This window comes from Somniosus microcephalus, chromosome 16 (assembly GCF_052327205.1).
Source record: "Somniosus microcephalus isolate GS21.2 chromosome 16, FLI_Smic_1.0, whole genome shotgun sequence".
Classification (NCBI taxonomy): domain Eukaryota; kingdom Metazoa; phylum Chordata; class Chondrichthyes; order Squaliformes; family Somniosidae; genus Somniosus; species Somniosus microcephalus.
The window spans coordinates 19,944,716-19,969,702 of NC_141002.1; the positions used below are offsets into that span (position 1 = coordinate 19,944,716).

The window sequence follows — 24,987 nt, forward strand, 5'->3', positions numbered from 1 at the left end:
CGATGGCAAAACCCAGGGACGTAACAATACAATCCCTTTGTGATTGCACTGGTATTACTGTCGTGAACACGCATGTTTCTTATCAAAGGTGGACCAAGTTAACACTTGGTAAGTTGAGGCTTGATGTAATCGGTTAAACCACTTTATTTCACAGCACAAACTGTTGTTTAGATTTATTTAGTAAAATATAGGTACCTTTTTGTAAAATGAAGTATGGCAAGTTCTTTATTTTCTATCAGTGGTGGCCTTGCTGCATGTTTCTGGTTAGTATATTAACCACATTTTATCTACACTATCTAAAATAAAAATTATAAATACACTTTGCATTTTTTTTTAAAACACTAATAGTAAATTATTTCTAAATCTTTATGGAACATTAGTTAAAATTTTAACATGACTTTCATTTTGGTAATGTCTTTAATTGTCTTCACAGTAAATTTTGCTTCCAATCCACATGAAAAGCAACGTTGCTGCCCTTGTGTAGGTGGAGTTCTATGCTTGGACTCCATGTGGCACCTTTTCAGTGCCATGATAGTGAACTGGTGACTTCAAGGAAGGGATAAGATGGGAGGAAGCCCCTTGGCCCATCAAGACCAATTTTATCGCTTCCTTTCCCCTGCCCCCACCCCAATATTCCTGGCCATGCACAGTCTGCTATATAATGGGTTCCACCCAATAACACACCATTCAAGAATTTAGTGAAAAGTTCTTGCCTTCAGTTAATTTAAGAGTGCTGACTAGATGTGTTCTATAACCCTTGGTGGGTTGCCAATGAAATTGTCCAAGCTGTCTGTCCTCCAGCATTTGATTATCTGACTGCTGTGGTTCTTGAATAGAAAAAAGTTAGTTTGTCTTTTGAAGCTAAAGTTTTAATATGGTCATTTGCACATGAATGGTTGGTTGGCCTTTCATTCCCTGTCTCTCCCAAGGCGAGTAAGCTCCGTCGGTACAAAACCATAAGTCTGGATTTGGTGAAGTAGTTAAACTGGCTGACCCAACAAAATGGTGATGGAAGACTGAAGCAGTTAAAAATGGCTAGTTTTGACTCTTGACTCCTTTCCTAGGTTTCAGCTGCACGCAATTCGGAAAGTGAAGCATACATTCCTCCACCGCAGATGTACCAAACGAGTACACCTGTTACTGAATCTCTAACGCAGAAGTCCCTGGAGACAAATCGGGTGAGTTCTTCTGTGGTTAGACTAGAAAAATGCTACGACAGTCCAGATTAGCTTCAGAGTTTATATATAGTCTGAGCTCTGTCTGGCAAACCTTTGGTGCATTGAGCAAACTCTTTACTAGCTACATACTACCATCAAGCATGTAGTCTAATTCACAATAATTGTGGAAAGATTGTTTTAAATCACTGATCTATAGCCATGTTAAAAAAAACTCAAATTGGCTCCAATGATAAATGTTTGTTTTAGCTGGAGGCTAGTTGCATGAAAGTAGCATTATGAAAGCTGTGCTAGGTACTAGTTTACCCTACTAGGTTTGAGCGTGGACATCTGAAAGTGTTGCAGTTGTACAGAATTGGTGATTTGGGATGAGGGGGCAATAGACTGGAGGCCACAACCATTGTAGAAAATGCCTAATTCTAATAACTTAATTTATTTGTACAAAAGTCATTAAACTAGACAGCAGAAATCTCTTGGATGCCTCAGTTCTGGTTTAGCACTAACCTGTGCAAATTTCTATTAAACTTGGCTTAGCAAGCCATTCCCAACACCCAACTTTTAACAATCGCTTCTAATTGACTTTAGAAGTTGCACTAAAAATGCAGTTTGGCACCTAATTGACCTTTGGAGTGATGCAAGAACAATTGGCATAATTGATCTAGCAATCTTTTTTCTTTCACGGAATGTGTACGTTGCTGACAGGGCCAGCATTTAGTGCCTAACAATTGCTGTTTAAGGTGGTGGTGAGCTGTCCTCTTGAACCACTGCAGTCTGTGGTGAAGGTACTCCCACAGTGCTGTTAGTGAGTTCCAGGATTGTGACTGAAGGAACAGTAATGTATTTCCAAGTCAGGATGGTGTATGACTTGGCGGTGGTGGTGTTCCCATGTGTCTTTCATTTGTTTGCTGATTGAGTGTAGACTGATGGGGCAGTAATTAGCTGGTCTCCTACATTGGGGAGATCAAATGCAGATTGGGCAACTGCTTTGCAGAACACCTCCGTTCAGTCCATAAGGGTGACCCTGAGCTTCCGGTTGCCTGTCACTTTAATTCACTGCTTCACTCCTGCTCTGATCTCTGTCCTTGGCCTATTACATTGTTCCAATGAAGCTCAAGGAACAGCACCTCATCTTTCGATTAGGCACTTTACAGCCTGCCGGACTCAACATTGAGTTCAACAATTTCAGATAATTATCCCTGCCCCCATTTTTCATGCAGTATGATTTTTGCCACTCCCATTGGAAAGAGTTTATCTTTCCTGCCTCTTACAAAAGTACAGGATGTTCTTTCAATTCCTTCCTCTTTCTCCCCACCCCCCCTCTCCCCACCCCCCCCCTGCTGTCTCTGCACCTGCTTAATATCTGTTAACATCTCCAGCTTTTTCCAGTTCAGATGAAGGGTCCCAGACCTGAAACGTTAACTTTCTCTCTCTCCACGGATGCTGCCTGGCCTGAGTATTTCCAGCATTTTTTGTTTCAGTAATGAGCTGGATTGGATTTGTCCTGTTTTTTGTGAACAGGACATACCTGGACAATGTTCCACATTATCCGGTAGATGCCAGTGTTGTAGCTGTACTGGAACAGCTTGGCTAGAGGTGCAGCTAGTTCTGAAGCACCAGTCTGCCACACTGCAGCTGGGATGTTGTCTGGATCCATAGCCTTGGCTGTATCCAGTGTGCTCAGCTGTTTATTGTGGAGTGAATTGAATTGGCTGAAGACTGGCTTCTGTGATGGTGGTGACCTTAAGGAGATCTACACTAACTGCACCTTGTGGCCAAAAAGGGACACATAGCTGACATTGGTGGTCAGTGTTGCACCATGCCAGGATGGACAGGCTCAATGGGCAATGTTTGTACCTGCATAACCAGCTGGGATGTAAAGGCCCCCAGACTATTTAAATGTAGCATGGAACGGTAGATGGATTTGAATGTGATCAATATAGCAACAGTATTGCAAAGGAGTGTAATTGATTATAGATGCATTTGAGCATGAATTTCCTCAGATGACTGGATCTCAATGGTTGAAATACAAAGACTTGAGGTAATGCTGGGTTGCAAGTATGTGACCAGATGTATTTGCTTATGAATGCCACGTTTGAAATGCTCACTTATTTTTACCCTTTTCCCCCCCCCCCCCCCCCCCCCCCAAAAAAAAACACATCTTAAACAATATAGCTACAGTGATTTCAGACATCTAAGATTTGTAACTGATGGGTGCCCAGCATCTGTTGTAGGAAGCACTGCAGAGATGTAATTGCAATCCAGAGCCATGCTTCATTTAGAGAGCGAGAGTAATAAACTAGCCTGAGGTCTGAACAAACTCTGCTCAAGTGAGTGAATTAGTATCTTGTATGGAGCCGATCCCATTTCAAATCTCAATGGCTGGCTGCTGGAACTAACTACAAATCCAGTAAAGGAAAGGATTGAGCATATAACCAATTTCACTCCTTCTCTGCCCTGAACTTCAGAAGACTATTAAGAGCTTTTGGACAACAAGGTTTTGTGACTCCTGAGTGACATTGCTGCTAAATTGTGTGGCTTTCTGTTCTGGGTCTGCACTTTTAAAAGTGTAGGCTTGCATTGTCCTGTTAATTTACTTGGGACCCTTGCAGCCAGTAAAGAGGCTTTAGTCCCATAGGTCTTGAACTTGGATGGAGGGTGGCTTGCTTAATTGTCTCATCCTGTTGCCCTTGCATTAGGATATTTATGCCAATTAAGTGGCCGTGGGAATTCCAGTTCACCGACTTCAGAAGCTCTAACAATAGCAACATCACAATTGAGGCGTCCTGTGCCGTTTTGGTCGCCTTATCTGAGGAAGGATGTTTTTGCCATGGAAGGAGTGCAGCGAAGATTCACCAGGCTAATACCTGGGATGGCAGGAATGACATGGAGAGATTGGGTCGACTGGACTTGTACTCACTGGAGTTTAGAAGATTGAGAGGGGATCTCATCGAAACCTATAAAATTCTGACAGGCCTGGACAGACTAGATGCAGGAAGGATGTTCCCGATGGCCGGGGAGTCCAGAACTAGGGGTCATAGTCTAAGGGTAAGGGGTAAGCCATTTAGGACTGAGATGAAGAATTTCTTCACCCAGAGTGGTGAACCTGTGGAATTCTCTACCACAGAAGGCAGTGGAGGCCAATTCATTTAAATATATTCAAGGAGTTGGATATATTAAGGCTAAAGGGATATGGGGAGAAGGCAGGAGCAGGGTACTGAATTTGGATGATCAGCCATGATCTCATTGAATGGCAGAGCAGGCTCGAGGGTCCGAATGGCCTACTCCTATCTTCTATGTTTCTATGTAAATGTTGGTAGTACAGCCTTCTGAATCCAAAGGACACTTTGCAGTGCACATAGGATCAAATGCTTCTACTGCAAGGATGAAATAGCCATTGTGCTGGAGTCGTCAGTTTCCTCAAACTGACAAGACAATCGTGCATTTCTATAGTGATGGGTTGCCTTTATCTATAGTGACCCTCTGTTTGAACAGAGCAAATATATTTCCCTGTCTGGCAGTGTTTCATGTGCATTACTCTGGTGCAGTTGCTGTAAAGAAGGCAGAGTACTTGTCAGGGGGGAGAGAAGTGGGGAAGCTAATGGATTCATTGGCCTGTATTTTCTGACCCCCACTGGTGTGTACAAGCTGTGCACACGCCCGTAGGGGCCTCGCAAGTGCTGGTTTCAGGCATGTGCTGAAAACCGGCACTTCCGATCTGTCACGAATCCTCTTGACGGATTATCCGCCTGCCTGGGAGATGGGCCTCTGTGGGCGTATAGTTCTGCTTTCTGCAGAACCTCCACCTGCTTGAAAACCTTTAAAAATCTTACACCTTGTAGAAGCAGGTGTAAGGCCTGCTTTTACCAGAAAGTTTAAAAAACTTTCACTCATTTATAATTTTAAAACTTTTAAAGGTAAGTTTATTTTTAGCCCTGGAAAAAACCTAATTTTTTCAATTACATTTTTGTTTAAAATATTTAATTTAATTAATTTTAAATACATTTAAAAAAAATGTATTTAATGTTTTTGTGATCCCCATTCATACTTTTGACAGGTATATGCAGAGACCTGCCAAAAGTGTGAAGGGGATTCCCTTCTTTGGTTCCCCATGGCCCAAATGATCCCAGGGATGCTTGCGAACTGCCTGCGCCCCTGGGATACCTGGGCCTCTGCGCGAGAGGCCTAGGAGCGGAAGTGTTGGGACCTACAGAGCCAGCAGGTAAGTGCGTAGATTTTTTTTTTTCCAGAGGAAGCCTCCATTTGGAAAATCCGACCCATTATCTTTTCACCAGAGGTAACAAAGTTGTACTGCCGTGCACCTTTTTTGTGCCTGTGTCTTACTGCAAGTTTGTTTTGGTTCTGACCATGTATTGGTTGGTGCCTGACTACCTGTGCACAGCAATTGCTGAATGTTGTCTGAAGTAGCAAGCCTAAGACTATATGGAATCCAGCATCATTTCTCCCTTTCCCACCCCACTGCTGTCCTTGTCTGAATCTGCTGTGACTGTTTGATACTTTGATGTCTATTGCTTGGGCAAGAGGTTTTTTTTTTAAATTCAAGCCATGATGCAGATGGCTCCAGGAATCTTGAAATTTTGCAAGTCTTTACTGACTTTCATTGCCCATGAAATACTTCTGCATTTTGTAAGAGATTAAATTGCACCAGAATATGCCCCCCCCCCCCCCGGCAAGGATATTAATGCCACTGGAGTCTGAAACACTGTTCAGTGATTTTTCAAATCTGGCTTTTTTTTAAAAACCTGGCTCAGCATTAAATATGCTGGCTGGTTGTCCTACAGTCAGCATAGACTTGTTTCCAGCACTGTTGACTAATGACTTGTCCTGTTGAAAATGCTGACTTCTGGCAGTTATGCTTAAGTGGCTGGATTTGAAACCAATTTATTGCTGTCTGACTATTCCTTATCTATCAATTCCACCAGGTGACTGCTCTGCCTAACGACCAGACTGCCTCAAGCACAGCAATAACTCCAGCATCCCAAGGACGGGTACTCCAGACTCCAGTAAGCAATTCTCCAATTAGCATGAAGACCACACCCTTTCAGGCTATGCAGACTGTGAGTGGCTGAGAACTGGTTTTAACTTGGACAAACTGTTGTCCTTCTCTCTCTGTCCATGCATAGACATTTAGCAAATATTGCCCAATACCATTTTTGCTAGAGGGAATGGTGGTTGCCATCTGCTGCATCCCTCTAGGGGCACCTATTGTATAAATTGAATTTGCTGGAGGGAGTTTTAAAGTGTGACAGCAGTTTAGGGTGACTACACGTCAAACTAGGAGATGCTCTGACTCCTAACAGGTGCTTTGTCTGGTTGAGTTGGCACTGCCTGCTTCTAGCTTGCCAGTGTAGGAACACACATCTGTACCACAACACTTGGCCCTTCCAGTAGACCAAGTGGTGTTTGTTTCTGTTCATTTTGCACCTTGTTTCTCTTAAGGGAGTTTTTTTTTTAAAGTTGCTTTCTAGAACCGCTTGCTGACCTGATGGTGGTCAACCCCCTGATGGCCTTTGACCTCAATTTAGAGTACCTCTTGTGTAATTGAACATTTGAGTCCTCAATAGAGGGAGGAGTGACTACTGCATGAGATGGAGGAAAGCTGGCTTTAAGAAGCTTTTTGGAGAAGTAGCAATAATGAGGCAAAGTAGTTTGAGTGTAGTTAAGTCAGTATCTGCTGTCAAGTGGCACTTCTATGGCCTCAGCAGTAGAGGGAGCATTGTTCAATATTTTTCTCAATCTTAAAGTAGAACTTTTTTTATTCCCCTGAAGTTTTTGCAGGGGGCATTTACTGACTTGTTGCTTTGTTGTGGGAGAGGGAAAGATGGTCACATTTATTCACCAGATTGCTATTTCTGTCCTGATCTGAAGTTGAGTTTGTCAGTTTGTAACCTGTATTTATGACTGACTTTCAACTATTTTCAGACCTGAATGAATTTTTTTTTTTTTTTTTAAATCACTTGGTGTCCTTTTAACTTCTGCCACCATTCTTTTTCTTTGAACTCTCCAAGTCATCAATGTAATTTCTCTAACTGTCTAGCATGCAATATTTAAGTGTAGTCTTTGAGCTACACAAGATTAAAACATTTGAAAAGCCCTTTGAGCTGCCTCCCAGTAATTGGCTGTATCTGCATCCCCTTTCTGTAGGTTAAGAAAATGGCCCAACTTGGCCCAGTTTATTTTTCTCACCATTTAATGATGGACCATCTATTGTACACAAGATTTGCACCTGTACTTGAGATACCAATGTACAGATCCTTCTTGATTACTTGATCTCATTGTTTTAAAACTTGATGCCATTGACATCTATGGAAAGTGTAAATCAGGGACCTAGAAGAGACTCCTGTAGCAATTTGGCAATCCCCTGCCATGTCCTGGAGCCTTGTCCATTGCCAGCAACTTGAACCTATCAGTGTCAATAATAAATCTTCAATATTTGAAAGTGCTAAACTAACTGGCCAAGTTCTGAATGTTAAAATGTGGTTTAGGCAATTTGCAACCTCTACCTCCAGTATCAAACTGATGCCAAAGTGGTGTTTGGTCTGGAAAGATTGAATGGAAAGGCATAGAAGTTGGGGGAATGTGTACCTTGCCCATGGCTTAATGGCATTGTCAAATTACACTCAAACTTCCAGGGGTGCAGAATATGGGATGGGGAGAGGAGGGTATGTTACTGTCCTAGGGCCTTTCACTTAAATTGCTGTTTGATCAGTGGTTTTGTAGCAACTCCTGTAGTCCTTCCTATAGGCATAGGATTCTACTATGGGAATGGACATGTGACCCACAATACCAAGTGTTTTCTAATGTTTAGGTGCAAATTCCTCTTGTGGATGTGTGGGTGGGGTAGCCTTTCTGAAGTTTTGGTTTCCAAGATTGGTCTTCTATCACAGCTTGAAGCTCCCTGGTCTGGCAGTAGTGAAAACCCAATATTGTATCTAGGTTTTATTATCTGAAGAAATGATGGGTGACTGGTACATTCTTGCACTCAAACTGGATGTAAACTTTTTCCACACCATATTTTGCATTCGAAGCAAATGGAAGTACTGATGATGGAAGACATTCATTGGTGCTCTTGTTACCAAAATGTGACTGGGACGCCAAGGGTAAAACCCATCCATGTCATGGAGACTAGAGAAAGTGAACAGTGCAAAATACAATGCTTACATAAAGTGAAATGAATGGAAAATATAACTTGTCATTGCTTTGCAGGTGTTCAATGTGAATGCACCGCTGCCTCCACGAAGTGAGCAGGAAGTGAAATCTGATGCTCCATATTCCCCTGTCTATAATCAAAGTTTGATTACAGCTAGTACTCAAACTCCACCTCAGCCCATATCTCTCCAGTCTTCGCATATTGTGGAGCAAAATGCACTGACACAAGATTCTTTAACAGGTATTAAAATTGTAGATATGTTGGGCATATTGAAGTATTGCTATCTGAAGTGTACTTGAATATCTTGTATGAAAGACCCTTTGGGGTCTAACTTGAGTAGTAACTGATGTTCCATGGATTAATGGCTAGAAATGAGTGCATTTTCTTTTGATTAAGAACCTGTATGGAGGTATGCTGTTTTTATTTAAATACTCCAGTTACATTATTTCTTTCCCTCCCCCCCCCCCCCCCCCCAACCCATTGAAGCTGTAGATCAAGATTGTGCATTTTCAGAGATGCCTGTGATACTGTGTAATTTTGAGCTATAAAGATTTTGTACTTGAATGCTGTTTAAATTTACTTTAGCTTTGTTGTTTCTGAACAGAAGAAACTATATCAGTTGCCAATGGGACCCCAGTTTTTCTACCCCACAGTCAGCAAAATAATACTTTGCCAAGACCAAACCAAGCCTATTTTGGGAGCCGAGGTGCTATACGAGGATCTGCACGAGGTGGCAGAGGAATTGCTAATGTGTACCGCAGTTCTAGCAATGGATACAAAGGTGTACAAATAGGTACAGTATAGAATCGCTTCAGTTACACATTAGCACAGAATGGTTACTTTATAGACTCATAAACTGGGACAGGTGTCAGCTGTGGCTCAGTTGGCAGCACTTGTCTGAGTCAGATTGTGGGTTCAAGCCCCACTAAAGAGACTTGATCACACAATTCAGGCTGACGGTCCAGGGAAGTGCTGCACTGTCTGACATCTTTTGGCTGAGATGTTAAACCGAGGCCCTGTCTGCTCTCTAGGGTGGATGTAAACGATCCTATGTTGCTACTTGAAGAGCAGTAGGTGAATTCTCCTGGTGTCCTGCCCTATATCCATCAAAAATTTATCTAATTGCTGTTTGTGTCTCATTCTCAAATGCCTGTCTTGTAGTTCTTGGTTGGGATTGCAATGTTTGCTTTGGAGAATGCAGGTTGTGGTCAACCCTGAACACTTTATATTGCATTTGGCTTGTAACACCTAATGTTTGCTTCAGCACAAGAGTTTGCAGTAATAAGTGAATATGGTACAAAGATGAATTCTGATTGAGATGCACTGATTCAGTTTGGTGCAATTCAGGCTAGGAGATGTTTACTCCCCTTGGCTAAACTGTTAAAGTAACGGACTGTTGCCACCTACAGCACTTGAGCACTGTCTCGTCAGGTGGTAGTGGCATGACAACATCCAGGTAGATACCCAAAGGCTGGACATGACTGGTGTGCAGGAAAGGGTGAAGAAAGAAATGAGGTAGGCATTACACACTGCATACATTGAGCAATCTAGTGTTGCCTCTATTAGGTCACCCCTTAACCTCTTCTAGAGGTCTTGAATTATGAAGGTTTGATAGGACACTTAGATGTTTCCACTTGTGGGGAAACCAAAATTACAGGCCATAAGTAAGATAATCACCAATAAATCCAATAGGCAATTCAGGAGAAACTTTTTTTTTTACCCAAAGTGGCAATGTGGAACGCAACTACAAGGAGTAGCTGGGGTGAATAGTGCAGATGCATTTAAGGGGAAGCTATAGAGGCACGTGAGAAAGGAATAGAAGGATATATGGAAGGGTGGGAAGAGGCTTGTGTAGAGTAAATGCTGACATAGACCAGTTTGTGCTGTAGATTCACTAATATGTAACTCCTAATGTACATGTGCCACTTCAAAGGGCACAGTATTACTGTGGTGTACTGAAGAGTCCAATTGTTTGCACCTTTTTTTATCCCTTCGCTCTTCAGTTCTTGGAGATAAATAATGGAATGGGCTACTTGCTGACTTACTCAAATGGTGTACAAAAGGGAAGCCTGAATTGGGTCTCGCACAGATTTTTCAGGCCTGCACTTGGAGTAGAAACTGGTTGTGAAACTTGGTTCAAACTGGCATCCTACCACGCCAACAGAATTTGAGCATCTATGTACTATTACACCTATGCTTTAAGCAGCTGGGGGAAATGGGATGTGATCCCAAGTTGGGTTCTCCATTTGTGTGCTGAAGTGACGACCCTACATATCTGAAGGCTCAAGCAAGAGGGATACAAATTTTGGAGTAATGTGTTCCCAGATGGAAAGCACATGAGCAATGGTTGCCATTGAAGTGTGTGGTTGAACTACATGGTGCAACAGGTCTCCATCCCAAACTGAAATGTGAAGTACAAAACCGCACACTATTGAGGGTGATAGATGTGCAAGAATCTAGCTTCAAATATTGGCATTAACATGAATTATTGAAATTAATTAGCCTACACTTTGTACCATGGGATTGAGACCTATTTGGGTAGGGGGAAACTTGTCCCCACATGTCCAATGTGGAGTTGCAATTTACTTTCACTGTAGCTGCAAATCTTCCTTGGAGTCGAAGGTCCATACAGATCAGCAATGAAAATGGCATCAGCATGCCAAGTGCTTGGCCTGCTTGTCATGGGAAGAGGCAGAAGAAAACAACTTGTATTTATCTAGCACCTTTTAATGTAATAAAATGTCCCACGGCACTTCACAGAAGTATTAAGACACAAATTTGACACCGAGCCACATAAGGAGAAATTAGGGCAGGTGACCAAAAGCTTGGTCAAAGAGGTAGGTTTTAAGGAGCATCTTAAAGGACAAGAGGTTTAGGGAGGGAATTCCAGAGATTGAGGCCTAGGCAACAGAAGGCATGGCCACCAATGGTTGAGCGATTAATCAGGGAGCTCAAGGGGGCAGAATTAGAGTGCAGATATCTCGGTGGGGTGGTTTGTGTGGCTGAAGGAGATTAGAGATGGGGAGGGGCGAGGCCATGGAGGGATTTGAAGTTAAGGATGAGAATTTTGAAATCCAGGCGATGCTTAACCAGGTGCCAATGTAGGTCAGTGAGCACAGGGGTGATGGGTGAATGGAACTTGGTGCAAGTTAGGACACAGGCAGCCAAGTTTTGGATGACCAAGTTTATGTAGGGTGGAATGTGGGAGGCCAGCCAGGAGTTTGTTGGAATAGTCAAGTCTAGAGGTAACCAAGACATGGATGAGCTTGAGGCATGGGTGGAGACAGGTGGTTAGAGGTGAAAATAGGCAGTCTTAGTTGTGCTGTGGATATGTGGTCGGAAGCGCAATTCGGGGTCAAATATAACACCAAGGTTGCAAACCATGTGATTCAATTCTGGATGACTTCTGCAGCCATCCCTGTTCATGGCCATTTTAATGGGGCTGACACTGCTGCCTCCTCGAAGGTCAGGACTGAAATGAACCTAATGGGTGCTGGTCTGTTTTTAATAAGATTGTACACTTCCTAACTTGGTGCTGGCTGTGCTTAATGTATTACTGGAACACTGCTACACATCTTAATACATTGCAATAGGACAAAGTGGCAACCGCATGACATCTTGTGCTTTCACAGTTTCTACTATAATGTAGCAATTTATGAAGTCTCTTTAGATGCACAGGTTTTTTTGAGACTTGTCTATTAAATTTCTCAACTTCTCTGGCTACTGAGCTGGGATTGCAGTGTTCACTAGAATCAGTGCTTTTAGATGATGTAGATCAAGCTGCTTTTCCAAATTGACATCCAATCTACAACCACAAGTAAGATGGATCCAACTTGCCTGGTGCCATGCTCAATTACAACTTTTGGTTGGAAGACTGCAATTCTAAGTTCCATATTCTGTTTTTGCTGAAATTTACAAAGCTAGGTGGGAAAGTAAGCTGTGAGGAGGAGAGTTTGCAATAGGATAGAGACAGATTCAGTGAGTGGGCAAGAAGGTGGCAGATGGAGTATAATGAGGAAGTGAGGTTATTCACTTTGGCAGGAAGAATAGAAAAGCAGACTTTTTTTAAACGGTGAGAAACTGTTAAATGTTGGTGTGCAGAGAGATTTGGGTGTCGCAAAACAGTTAACATGCAGGTACAGCAAGCAATTAGGAAGGCAAATAGTGTTGGCCTTTGCCAGGGGTTGAGTATAAGAGTAGGGAAGTCTTGCTGCAATTATATAGGGCTTTGGTGAGACCACAGCTGGAGTACTGTGTACAGTTTTGGTCACCATACCTAAGGAAGGATGTACTTTGAGGTGGTGCAACAAAGGTTCATTCCTGAGGAGAGTGAGTAGTATGGGCCTATGCTTGCTGGAGTTTAGGAGGTGATCTCATTGGAAACACAAGATTCTTAGAGGGCTTGACAGGGTAGAGGCTGTTTCACTTGGCTGTAGAGTCTATAACTAGGAGCATAGTCTGAGTATAAGGAGTCGGCCATTTAGGACTGATGAGAAATCTCTTGACTCAAAGGGTTGTGAATCTTTGGAATTTTTTATCCCGAGGGCTGTGGATGCTGAATTAATTTAGATTTTTGGACTCTAAGGGCATCAAGGGATATAGAGATCTGGTGGGAAAGCAGAGTTGATTGAAGATCAGCCATTATCTTGCTGAATGGCAGAGCAGGCTCAAGGGGGCTGTGTGGCCTTCTCCTATTTCTTGTTTCAAGGATACATTTGTAGTGCTTTACACAAACTTGTGAACAGTTGAAGACTAACTAGAGTAACCAGTTTTGACAGGCTAATTGTCCAGCCCATCTAAACAGCCACATCCTAAAATGTGGCACAGATGGTCAATAAACCTGGTTCTACCCCATTTCTAATTAACCCTTCTAATAAACCAGAAACAACCCAGACTTAACAGTCCATATTTAGTGATGAGTAATTAGCCTGAATTAGTCAAAAATCTCAGTAAGGTGACACCTAGCCAACGGTGACCATATGAGAATTTGATACTGGGTTTGAGGGGAAGAGTTGTCATAAACTAAGATTTAAATTTAATGATATTGGAGGGGTGAGGCAGGAATTGACCAATAGACTGGATAAAACTACAGCTGAATAGCAGCAGATGTTTAAAAGGTTATTTGGTACAATACAAGGTCTGTACATAACCTTAAAGGGCAAGAGGTCTACTTGTGTAAATAAACATGCTTGGTCAACAAAGGAAGGGAGAGAAAATAAAACTAAAAGGCAGGATTTTGTAATAAAGCAAACCGTAGAGATCCAGCTGACTGGGAGATCTAAAGAACAAAGTGATACAAAAAGTAGTTAGAACTGCAAAAGGGATATCGAGGACAACACAAGTTTTTACAAAAGAGGGTGGCTGAGTAATGTGGTCCATTAATGACAGATGCTGATGATACTTTAGTTGGAAATCCAGAAAAGGTAGACTTGCTAAATAGCTACTTTATCCTCATTCTCTACTGTGAAGACTGATACAAAGTACCAGGGATACAGGGAAAATTAAAATAAATTGGATGAATTGACTAGATTCAATAAGTTTTTTAAATGATGGAGGAGGAGCAGCTAATGAGATTAAAGATAGACAAATCTCCAGGACTAAGGTTTCCACTCCAGGGTATTAAAAGAAATGGGTGAGGAAATTGTTGATGTTAGTCATGATCTTCCAAAACACTCTTCAGGAATTGACCCCTTAGATTGGAAAATTGCCAATGCCACTCTACTATTGGAGATAAATAGGAAATTATAGGCCTATTAGTCTGACTTCTGTTGAAGTTACTAGAATCTATTGGACAGAGTGAAGTTATTGGCAAGAGCCAGCATGGATTTGTAAAGAAGTCCTGTGTAACAAACCTAGCTGAATATTTTGAGGTAACAAACATGGTAGATAAGGGAGTGTCTGGATGTTATTGATGTGGACTTTCAGAAGGCATTCAACAAGGTTCCACACAGACTTGACTTAAAAATGGGAGTGCATGAAATTGGAGGCAACCTATTGACTTGGATAAAGAATTGGTTGAGGTAGGAGAGAGTAGAGATAATGGGTAGGTACTCAAGATGTGACTAGTGGTGCCCCCAGGGATCTGTAGTGGGGCCCCAGCTTTCCCCTAATTTATGACTTGGATGAAGGAATAGAAAGCCGTTCATCCAAATTTGCTGACTACTGTGCCACCTAACTTGGTGTAAATAGTGTACACGGGAGCAGAAAGTCACAATGGGACATTGATGGATTAAGTGAGTGAACTCCATCTGCCACAGTTTTGCACAATGTGGGAAGGGAAAGTGTGAGGTCCTCTACTTTGGACCCAAGAAAGGGAGAGCAGTGTTTTCTAAATGGTGAAGTTGGGAACAGTGGATGAGCAGAGATTTAGGGGTCCAAGTAGAGGAGTCACTAAGCTAGTGAACAGGTACAAAAAATAATTAAAAAGCTAATGGCATGTTGGCCTTTATTTTGGGCTGAAATACAAAGGGGTGGAAGTTGTTGCAGCTGTACAGAACTCTGGTTAGACTCCATTTATAATACTGTTCAGTTCTGGGCACTGCAACTCTGGGATGAATATATTGGCCTTGGAGGGGGTGCAGTGCAGATTCACCAGAATGATGCTAGGGCCAAGGGTTAAATTGAAGACCAGTCGCATCGACTAGGCTTGTATTCCCTAGAGTATAAAAGATTAAGGGGTGATCTAACTGGTGTTTAAGATGATTTAAAGGAGTTGATAGGGTCAAGAGAAACTATTTCCTCTGCTGTGAGTCAAGAACAAGGGCATAATCTTAAAATTAGAGCTAGGTCATTCAGGGTGATGTCAAAGCACTTTACACAAATGGTAGTGGAAATCTGGAACTCTAGTTGTTGATGCTAAGTCAATTGACAATTTCAATGGAGATCGACTTTTGTTAGGTTAGGGTTATGGAACCAAGGCCGGTAGCTGGAGTTAACATAGAAACATAGAAACAGGCCATTCGGCCCTTTGAGCCTGCTCTGCCATTCAATGAGATCATGGCTGATTATTGAAATTCAGTACCCTGTCCCTGCCTTCTCCCCATATCCCTTGATCCCCTTTTCATTAAATATATCCAACTCTTGAATATATTTAATGAACTGGCCTCCACCGCCCTCTGAGGCAGAGAATTCCACAGGTTCACCACTCTGGGTGAAGAAATTCCTCATTTCAGTCCTAAATGTCCTACCCCTTATCCTTAAACTATGACCCCTGGTTCTGGACTCTGACAATCGGGAACATCCTTCCAGCATCTAGTCTGTCCAGGCCTGACAGAATTTTATAGGTTTCGATGAGATCCCCTCAATCTTCTAAACTCCAGTGAGTATAAGCCCAATCGACACAATCTCTCCTCGTACGTCATTCCTGCCATCCCAGGTATCAGCCTGGTGAATCTTCGCTGCACTCCTTCCATGGCAAGAACGTCCTTCCTCAGGTAAGGCGACCAAAACTGCACACAATACTCAAGGTGCGGTCTCACCAAGGCCCTGTACAACTGCAGCAAGACATCCTTGTTCCTGTACTCTAACCCTCTTGCTACAAAGGCCAACATACCATTTGCCTTCTTAACCACCTGCTGCACCTGCATGCTTACCTTCAGCAACTGGTGCACAAGAACACCCAGGTCTCTCTGCACTTCCCCTTCTCCCAATCTATTGCCATTCAAATAATGTGCCTTCCTCTTTTTTTGCCACCAAAGTGGATACCCTCCAATTTATCCACATTGGGCAGAAACATGGCAAATGCACATCACCTAACCTGTCCAAATCGTACTGGAGTTTCACGACATCCTCCTCGCAGCATACCCTCCCACCCAGCTTTGTGTTGTCTACAAATTTGGAGATATTACATCCAATTCCCTCGTCCAGATCATTAATATATATTGTGAACAGCTGGGGTCCTAGGACCGATCCTTGCGGTACCCCACTAGTCACTGCCTGCCACTCGGAAAAAGAGCCGTTTATTCCAACTCTTTGCTTTCTGTCTGCCAACCAGTTCTCTATCCAAGTCAATACCTTGCCCCCAATCCCATGTGCCTTAACTTTACACGCTAATCTCTTATGCGGGACCTTATCGAAAGCCTTCTGAAAGTCCAAATACACCACATCCACTGGTTCTCCCTTATCTGTTTTACCAGTTACATCCTCAAAAAATTCCAGTAGATTAGTCAAGCATGATTTACCTTTTGTAAATCCATGTTGACTTTGTCTGATCCTGTCACTGCTTTCCAAGTGCTCTGCTATTTCATCTTTTATAATGGACTCTAGCATTTTCCCCACTACTGATGTCAGGCTTACCGGTCTATAATTCCCTGCTTTTTCTCTGCCACCTTTTTTGAATAGTGGGGTAACATTAGCTACCCTCCAATCCATGGGTACTGTTCCAGAGTCTATCGAGTTCTGGAAGATGACCAGCAATGCATCTACTATTTCTAGGGCCACTTCCTTAAGTACCCTGGGATGTAGATTATCAGGCCCTGGGGATTTATCGGCCTTCAGTCCCATCAATTTTCCTAACACCATTTCCCTGCAAATACTGATTTCTTTCAGTTCCACCCTTTCATCAGACCCTATGTTCTTCAGTATTTCTGGGAGGTTATTTGTGTCCTCCTTTGTGAAGACAGAATCAAAATATGTATTTAGTTGGTCTGCCATTTCTTTATTCCCCATTATAAATTCCCCCGATTCTGACTGCAAGGGACCTACGCTTAACTTCACCAATCTTTTTCTCTTCACATATCTATAAAAGCTTTTACAGTCAGTTTTTATGTTCCCTGCAAGCTTACACTCATATTCTATTTTCCCTTTCTTAATTAATCCCTTTGTCCTCCTTTGTTGAATCCTGAACTGCTCCCAATCCTCAAGATTATTGCTTTCTCTGGCCAATTTGTATGTCCTCTCCTTGGATCTTATGCTATCCCTAATTTCCCTTGTTACCCACGGTTGAGTCACCTTTTGTTTTATTTTTGTGCCAAACTGGGATGAACAACTTCTGTAGTTCATCCATTCGGTCTTTGAATGTTTGCCATTGCCTATCCACCATCAACCCTTTGAATGCCATTCCCCAATCAATCACAGAAACCCCACAGTGCAGATAGAGGCCATTTCGGCCCATCGAGCCTGCACCGACACATATCCCACCCGATCCCCGTAACCCCTACACCAACACATATCCCACCCTATCCCTGTAACCCCACGTATTTAATCCCCCTAACACTAAGGGTCAATTTATCATAGCCAATCAACCTAACCCGCACATCTTTGGACTGTGGGAGGAAACCGGAGCACCTGGAGAAAACCCACGCAAACACGGGGAGAATGTGCAAACTCCACACAGTCGCCCGAGGCCGGATTCGAACCCGGGTCTCTGGCGCTGTGAGGCAACAGTGCTAACCACTGCCACCGTGCTGCCCAACTTGCTCCTCAGACCATCGTAGTTTCCTTAATTTAAATTGAGGACCCTTGTTTCTGAGTCAACTACTTCACTCTCCATCTTAATGAAGAATTCGATCATATTATGATCGCTCCAACCCAAGGGGCCTCGTACAACAAGATTGCTAATTAATCCTTTCTCGTTACATAATCTAATTGAATGGTGGAACAGGCTCAAGGGGCTGGAAGGCCTACTCTTGTTCAGATTGTTCCTAAAAACAGAAAATGCTATCTCTTTTGGGTGTAAAGCCTTTTTGATTTCCAGCACTTGTTAGATGTGTTCTGTTCTACTCCAGAATAGAACTCATTCTGAACTAAATGGGTTTTTTCTCCTACACTACAGACCCCATCTGTATCTTAACCTGTACTCAAGGCTCTCATCTGATCCAAATCTAGTGGTGTAGTCTTCCTTTAATGCATCATACTTGTCTCTAGATTCATATTCTTTGATTGTATTGGCCCAGTGCAAGTGTGCTCATGGCTCCTTTGAGTGCCAATGCCAGGACCATGTGTCTAAGATTCTATTCACATCACCTGGTGGAATACCAGAGCATTCACCTCTGGTAATCATAACAAATGGACTAAGTCTGTTGATAGCTCGGCCTCTGTCCTGACCGTACTAACCTCTGTTCTCCCGTGGCGCCCCCCCCCCCCCCCCCCCAAAGCCTTTCACTTGAGCAAAGTATGAGTATTACGATTGTGCCACAATGTGCAAGAAAGGTACCAACTTCAGAGTCCCAACAGCAATACATATCCTTTCAATTGAATATGGGATACATTGAATGCATAACATGCTGGTACAAAGTTGGGGTTTGCCTTTTATAGTGATTTTTTTTTTCCCTCCGGTTAACATCTCTGCTTTCGTGTAAGTAGACCACATCCTTTACTTGCAGATGTAATTTTTGCAATCAATACCTGTACTCCTTCCTTGGCAAGAGGCTGGCCAGTGGAGCCATTAAATTAAGTCTGCTTTAGGCTCCTTGAATTAACTCTTGTTGGTTCAGAGTGAACATTGTTCCAACACAATAAAGCCACAATGACTGGATCCACTTAAATGCTTACTGCTCCATTATAGGATCATGACTCCAATGGTTGGGGTTTTTTCTCAAATCTTTGCTGAAATCCAGATTTTAACTAAGTTCACTAAATCCAAAAGCAACACTTCTACATGAATTGTATTTGCATGGAATTACATTTTTAAACTGTTTTCTTGCTAAAGTTCAGAGATCCAGAAATGATCCTCTTGATGCTTCTAGACTGCAAGAATGTGAATTGCTTATGGGCAACACACTTACTTATTGTTGGAAGGATTTGAAGAAACCCTTCTTGCAGCACAGCCCTAACCACAAGTCCCACTTTTCAAAATAATTAACACTTCCCCATCTGGGCTGTGACCGAATGTGACCTACCACAGGCAAGAGATGGTTTTTAATCTTCAAGCTTGTGAAGTATAAAATTTTAAGGGAGGGGCCTTGGTGTCCCCCACACTCCTTCCCTTTTCCAATTCCAGCCAGCTCACTTCTCTACTATGGGGAAATCCCATTTTTTGCCTTGTTTCAAATGACCAGTTGTATTTTGTTTCCAGTAGGCTCCATCAACCCTTCATATCTTCTTCTTCCCCACCCTCCAGCATTTTAGTTTGGTTCAGCTTGGATTAGTGAGTTTCCCTGTCCAAATGGGTATGGGAATATCTACCTACCCAATTCAGTGTGCCAGCACCTCTAGGATCATACTACAGTAACAATATAGTTCAACCTGGGCATGTGCCCCTTTTATCTGGTAGTGTTCCTAAACTATCTTGTTACTCCCAGCAGTAATCTGTATCAAGTAAGCAATTTTTATTTCAAAACCAGGTAAGGAAATGCTGCAACTGTTTTCCATCCCACCCTCCATACAGGAAGGAGGTCGGATGGTTCGACTAAGAATATGGAGTTAGCATAAAAGCTTTATATTGCTTCACCATCTACCTTTTTGTATAGCTGCTTTAGAAGGACTGCCCTTAACAAATAATGAAAGACATTCTTGCCTTGTACTCAAGTCAGCTCAAGGTGCCAATCTTCCTTTTTAGAAGCTAGAGGAGGAGCCACATAATTCTTACCCGTTTGGGCTAAAACTCAATGTATCCAGTTATAGATCAGGTACATACACTCTTGCCAAATGCCTTTTTAGGCATCCATGGTGGGGAATTTGTGTATGTTTCCTTTGTGTCTGACTAGAGCCTTTCTCCAATCCTACCTGATTACTGTGTATAATGTGGTAGACACAATTCAGTATGTTGTGGTTTGTTTCCAGCACTTTGTGAAATGGGCCTGTAGTTTCTGGAATGGGCGGGTTCCTTTTTTTCCAAACACCTGAAATAAGAGCAATGCTGAACATAATGGTAGTTTGATGCATGGTTCAAGCTTTCAGGAATGTTAGCCCAACTTGGGCAGGGTTTTAAATGTGGGAATTGCAATCTTTCCATCTAGGTCTAGTGACTTAGAATCATAGTATAATTGCCTCCTTGCTGGCCCCTATTGGATTTTCTAAAATATTCTAACTCTGAAGAACTTCACTTGATCAGAGGGATTAGTCTAACTTTGAACTAAAACTTAGTCCTAACCAGGACTCATTCTGATTTGGTGCAAAAGCTTACAAAATTTCTAACTTTATTTTGATAGCTGCAGTACTGATTTTTTGTGAATCCCATACTTCCATCAACTCACTTTGATTAAAATGTATCCTTATTTCTCCCTCCCATGCCTAATCCTCCAGTCTGGTATTGTGCACATTGCTTTACATCTTCAGTATTGGTGTTAAATTCATAAAATTCTCTTGTCCATCTATTTTATAAAAAAAAATAAAATTCATAGAACTTCAAGTGCCTCAACTTTCAGACAGTTGGCAGTGGAGCGCCTATTGAGTGTAGTCGTCATCCCATTAAACTGAGCCTGGTGCTTCTGCAGCTCATACTTCCTGTCTGGGGAAAATGTTCAAATGTTTACAGAACCTTGAGGCAAAAATACAAAAGGTAATTTACAAATGAGAATCTGGAAAATTTGAGAATCACATAGTATGTCTTGGGTTTGGCTGCAGTGTGCAATGGGTAACACTAAATTTCAAGCTTTTGACCATTCTGAGAGTCCAAGAAGTGTGGATTTCATGTGCTGGCGATTGCCTATAGTAGGGTTTCCCTCTTCTATCCAAGAGGGTAGACCTTTAAACTGACTCTTCCTCCTGGATTGACTCTTCAAATGTCCAGATTAGCAGCTGCTGCTGCCACCTTTCAGCATATCTTTCACATCTTGCTCGCAAATTGGTATTCACCTTGGATAGCCTCTAGATCTATTTTCAGTTAATTCTTTTTTGAAGCAAGGTGGGTTTTCCCAGTTTTGGCTGTGGCTAATCAAAGTGTGCTGTGATCTTGAGTGAAACTGTTAACAGCTGCTGCCAGTAATCAACCAGGGCCTTGTAGACCTGTGTCTTGGTTTTCCTCTGTCTCCTCCACTCACTTTCATTACCGTATTGCCCTGCTTTATGATCAGAAGGTTTAAGGGGCTTTGGAGCACTTCTGTTGCCCAACAAACTCGACTGAGGCCAGATGGATGGCTTCAGCAAAAACCAGCCAATCATTACATGTGATTTAATATTGGTGTATTCTTCAGGGAAGTCGGTGTTTATTTTTCTGCAGTGGCGGAGGCTTTTAAATCTCTCGTGCACTGCTTTTCCCCCTCCCCTTCCTGTTGCATGACTTGCCTTTATTTCCTTTCTATAGGCCATGCATTCCTTGCATGTCGTGGGAGACTGCAAGATAGAGCATGGGTGCTAGAATAGCTTTTAAAAACTGTGGCACAGCTTTGGGACAATGGGTAGCAGTTGAGCTGGCCCATAGAATGCTGGTGTATTTTTTAATAAATTGAGGCCTGAAAATGGGGAGAAATATTTGGCCTCCAACTTGATTGGGAGCCCTTCAAAATCACAAATCCCCTCCAATCTCGCTTTGTGCATTTTTTTTTATAAAGCCTTCTGTATTCTGCTTAAGAAAGCTTGAACGCTAATTAACTCATGTGTTCCCTCCTCACCAGGATTTGACGGCTATAGAGGAATTCCCATACCTGGCAGTGGAACATATGGACCTTTTCCAAGTCGAGAGTACCCTGGGATTCCATATACTCCAAGGGTAAGAATGCAGAGTGTGCCATTTGAAGAATTATTAAATTATGCAAGTGTTCATAATTCTCTGGCCCTCTTGCTCCCTGCAGAATATTTTAATGATCGAGTTCACTAGCTTCACTTTCTTTACCTCCTTTCAAGAGGCAGTTTCATGAAAGGGACCAATACTTTTAAATCTTGTGGCAAATGAAAGTTTTGTTTAGGATTGATAATAGCTATTACAGGAAACTTTTGTTTAACCAGAGGTTAAATGTCTGGAAAGCGCTACCTACCGGCAAAATTCAGGAGCCGTTTCTTGCAAGTTTTTTACTTCTCGTTGCTTTTTTTTTTCCAGTCAGGCTCTAAGGTCTAGCTGAAGCTGTTGCTTACTACAGAGATGCTTTTAAGCTGCGGCTGACTGTTTTGAAGCTGGGGTTTGTTGATTCACACTGAGCTCAAGCTCTGTATGTTTTAACATTAGCGCTGGTTTCTATGGCAGTTTTGATGGTACGGCACCAGCTTGGTCCCGTCAGTGCCGGATACCAGAGTTTCCTGTATGTAGTTTTGATAGAATTGTAAAAATTGTTGCACAGAAGGCTGCCATTGAGCCAGTCTTGCTTGTGATGGTGCTCAATGGGAGCCATCAACCCGAATCTTTCTCCACCCTCAGTGCTGAGAGTTTGGGTAAGTGTGAGAGTTCTTTAATTGTTATTTCTCTTTAAATCATTCTTGATAAGATTACTTAAGCAGTTTAAGTAAAGGGGAAAAGTTAAATATTTGGGGTTCTGTTGGTTTAAGAGTAGAACAAGGTTATACTGCAGTAGGAGTAAATTGGCACAGCAGGCAGTGGAAACCAGTTTTCTAACCAATCAGCAGGGGTGACTCATTTGGCTGTAAACAAACAAACAGTATAAAAAGACCAGTCCGAGTGCGAGCAAGCACCGAGTGCGAGTCATCAGAGTGCTGTGAGTTTGGGTAAGTGGGGTGTTAGGTGCTATTTTCAAACTTTAACTCTGGGTTGTAGTTAATGAGGCCTTTCTGGTGCAGTGACTGTTGGTAAACCATTTAACTGGTGTAATTAGAGGGATTGATTTAATTTAAATCAATGAATTAAAGGGGATACTAGCATCTAAAATTGGGCACCGGGTGTCCATAACTAACAATGACAAATTTAATTAATTACATAGAATGGAGCGGGTGATGTGTTACTGTTGAGATGTGGGAGCTGGTGAACGCCATTGAGGCTCACTGATTACATCTGTGACAAGTGTCTGCTGCTACAGGAACTCCAGCTCCGTGTTGATGAGCTGGAGTCTGAGCTTCAGACACTGACACATCAGGGAGGGGGAGAAGTACCTGGACTCTGTATCAGGAGGTGGTCACACCTATGAAGTTAATTAATTCAGATGTAGCCCATGGTCAGGGACAGGATGGTGTGACTACGAGTGAGGCAGGTACGGGGAGCCAGGAGGTAGAGCTGGAGGAGCCGCAGCCCTTGCTCTTGTCCAACAGGTTTGAGGTCCTTACTACTTGTGGGGACAGGAGCAGGGACTGCAGGGAGGATGAGCAACCTGGCCACAGCACCGTGGAACAGGGGGGCCATTCAAGAGGGGGGAGTAAATAGAAATGTTGTAGTGGTAGGGGATAGTATTAGGGGGACAGATAGTTCTCTGCAGCTGAGAGCGAGAGTCCTGAAGGCTGTGTTGTCGACCCGGTGCCAGGGTTAAGGACATCTCCTCTGGGCTGGAAAGAAACTTGCAGTGGGAGGGGGTGGATCCAGTTGTCGTGGTCCATGTTTGTACAAACGACTTAGATAGGACTAGGAAGCCGGTTCTGTTAAAGGAGTATGAGCAGCTAGGGGTCAAATTAAAAAACAGAACCTCAAGGGTAATAATCTCTGGATTATTACCTGAGCCACGAGCGAATTTGGCTAGGACAAATAAAATTAGAGAGTTAAATGCGTGGCTCAAAGACTGGTGTAGGAGAAATGCGTTTTGCTTCCTGGGACTCTGGCACCAGTACTGGGGCAGGAGCGAGCTGTTCTGTTGGGACGGGCTTCACTTGGCCAGTGCTGGGGCTAGAGTCCTGGCGGATCATATAACTAGGGCTGTAGAGGGCTTTAAACTAACTAGTGGGGGGGGGAGGTTCCTAGAGAGCAAATAATAAAAATGACAACAGAAGGTCATAGACTTGGGTAGCAGTGGGGAAATTAAAAACCAGAGCATGTCAGGAAGGGGCAGAAGGTATGAAGTAAAAGGTAAAGTAATAAAAAGGGCAAAAGCAGGAACTAAGTGTCACAAAACATATTTGAAAGTTCTCTCTCTGAATGCACGTAGCATTTGTAACAAAATAGATGAGTTAATGGCACAAATAACTACATATGGGTATGATCTTGTGGCCATTACAGAAACATGGCTGCAGGGTGACAATGCCTGGGAATTAAACATACCAGGGAATTAAACATACCAGGTTATTTAACAATCAGGAAGGACAGGCAGGAAGGAAGGGGAGGTGGGGTGGCTATGTTAATAAAGGAAGGAATCACTAATAGAGAAATGATATTGGGTCAAAAGATCAGGATAATGAAACAGTTTGGGTGGAGGTAAGGAATAATAAGGGGAAAAAAACTAGTGGGCGTAGTCTATAGGCCTCCGAACAGTTGCAACTCTGTTGGACGGAGTATCAATCAGGAAATAGTTGAAGCTTGTAATGAGGGAACATCTATAATTATGGGGGATTTTAACTATCATATTAATTGGACAAATCAAATTGGGCAGGGCTGCCTTGAGGATGAGTTCATTGAGTGTATTAGGGATGGGTTTCTTGAGCAGTATGTAACTGAACCAACCAGGGGGCAAGCAACCTTAGATCTGGTCCTGTGTAACGAGACAGGATTAATTAAAAATGTCCTAGTAAAGGATCCCCTTGGAATGAGTGACCATAACATGGTTGAATTCCATATTCAATTAGAAGGTGAGAAGGTTGGATCTCAAACAAGCGTGCTAAGCTTGAATAAAGGAGACTATGAAGGTATGAGAGTGGAATTGAGTAGAGTGGATTGGGAAAATAGATTAAAGGGTAAGA

General features: G+C 42.6%; 1 protein-coding gene across 7 annotated transcripts in view; it reads left to right on the top strand.

The window, feature by feature from the left end:
- caprin2 (caprin family member 2) overlaps positions 1-24,987 on the top strand; it is a 68,378-nt gene that overhangs the window by 21,881 nt on the left and 21,510 nt on the right. For 4 of the 7 annotated variants that reach the window (XM_086008642.1, XM_086008641.1, XM_086008635.1 and 1 more), the window contains 5 exons: positions 1,065-1,178; positions 6,116-6,250; positions 8,400-8,583; positions 8,948-9,136; positions 21,837-21,931. In XM_086008642.1, the coding sequence (XP_085864768.1) occupies positions 1,065-1,178; positions 6,116-6,250; positions 8,400-8,583; positions 8,948-9,136; positions 21,837-21,931 (717 nt within the window). The remainder of the gene's footprint in view (positions 1-1,064; positions 1,179-6,115; positions 6,251-8,399; positions 8,584-8,947; positions 9,137-21,836; positions 21,932-24,987) is intronic. The other 3 variants (XM_086008636.1, XM_086008639.1, XM_086008638.1) reach the window with 3 other exon arrangements.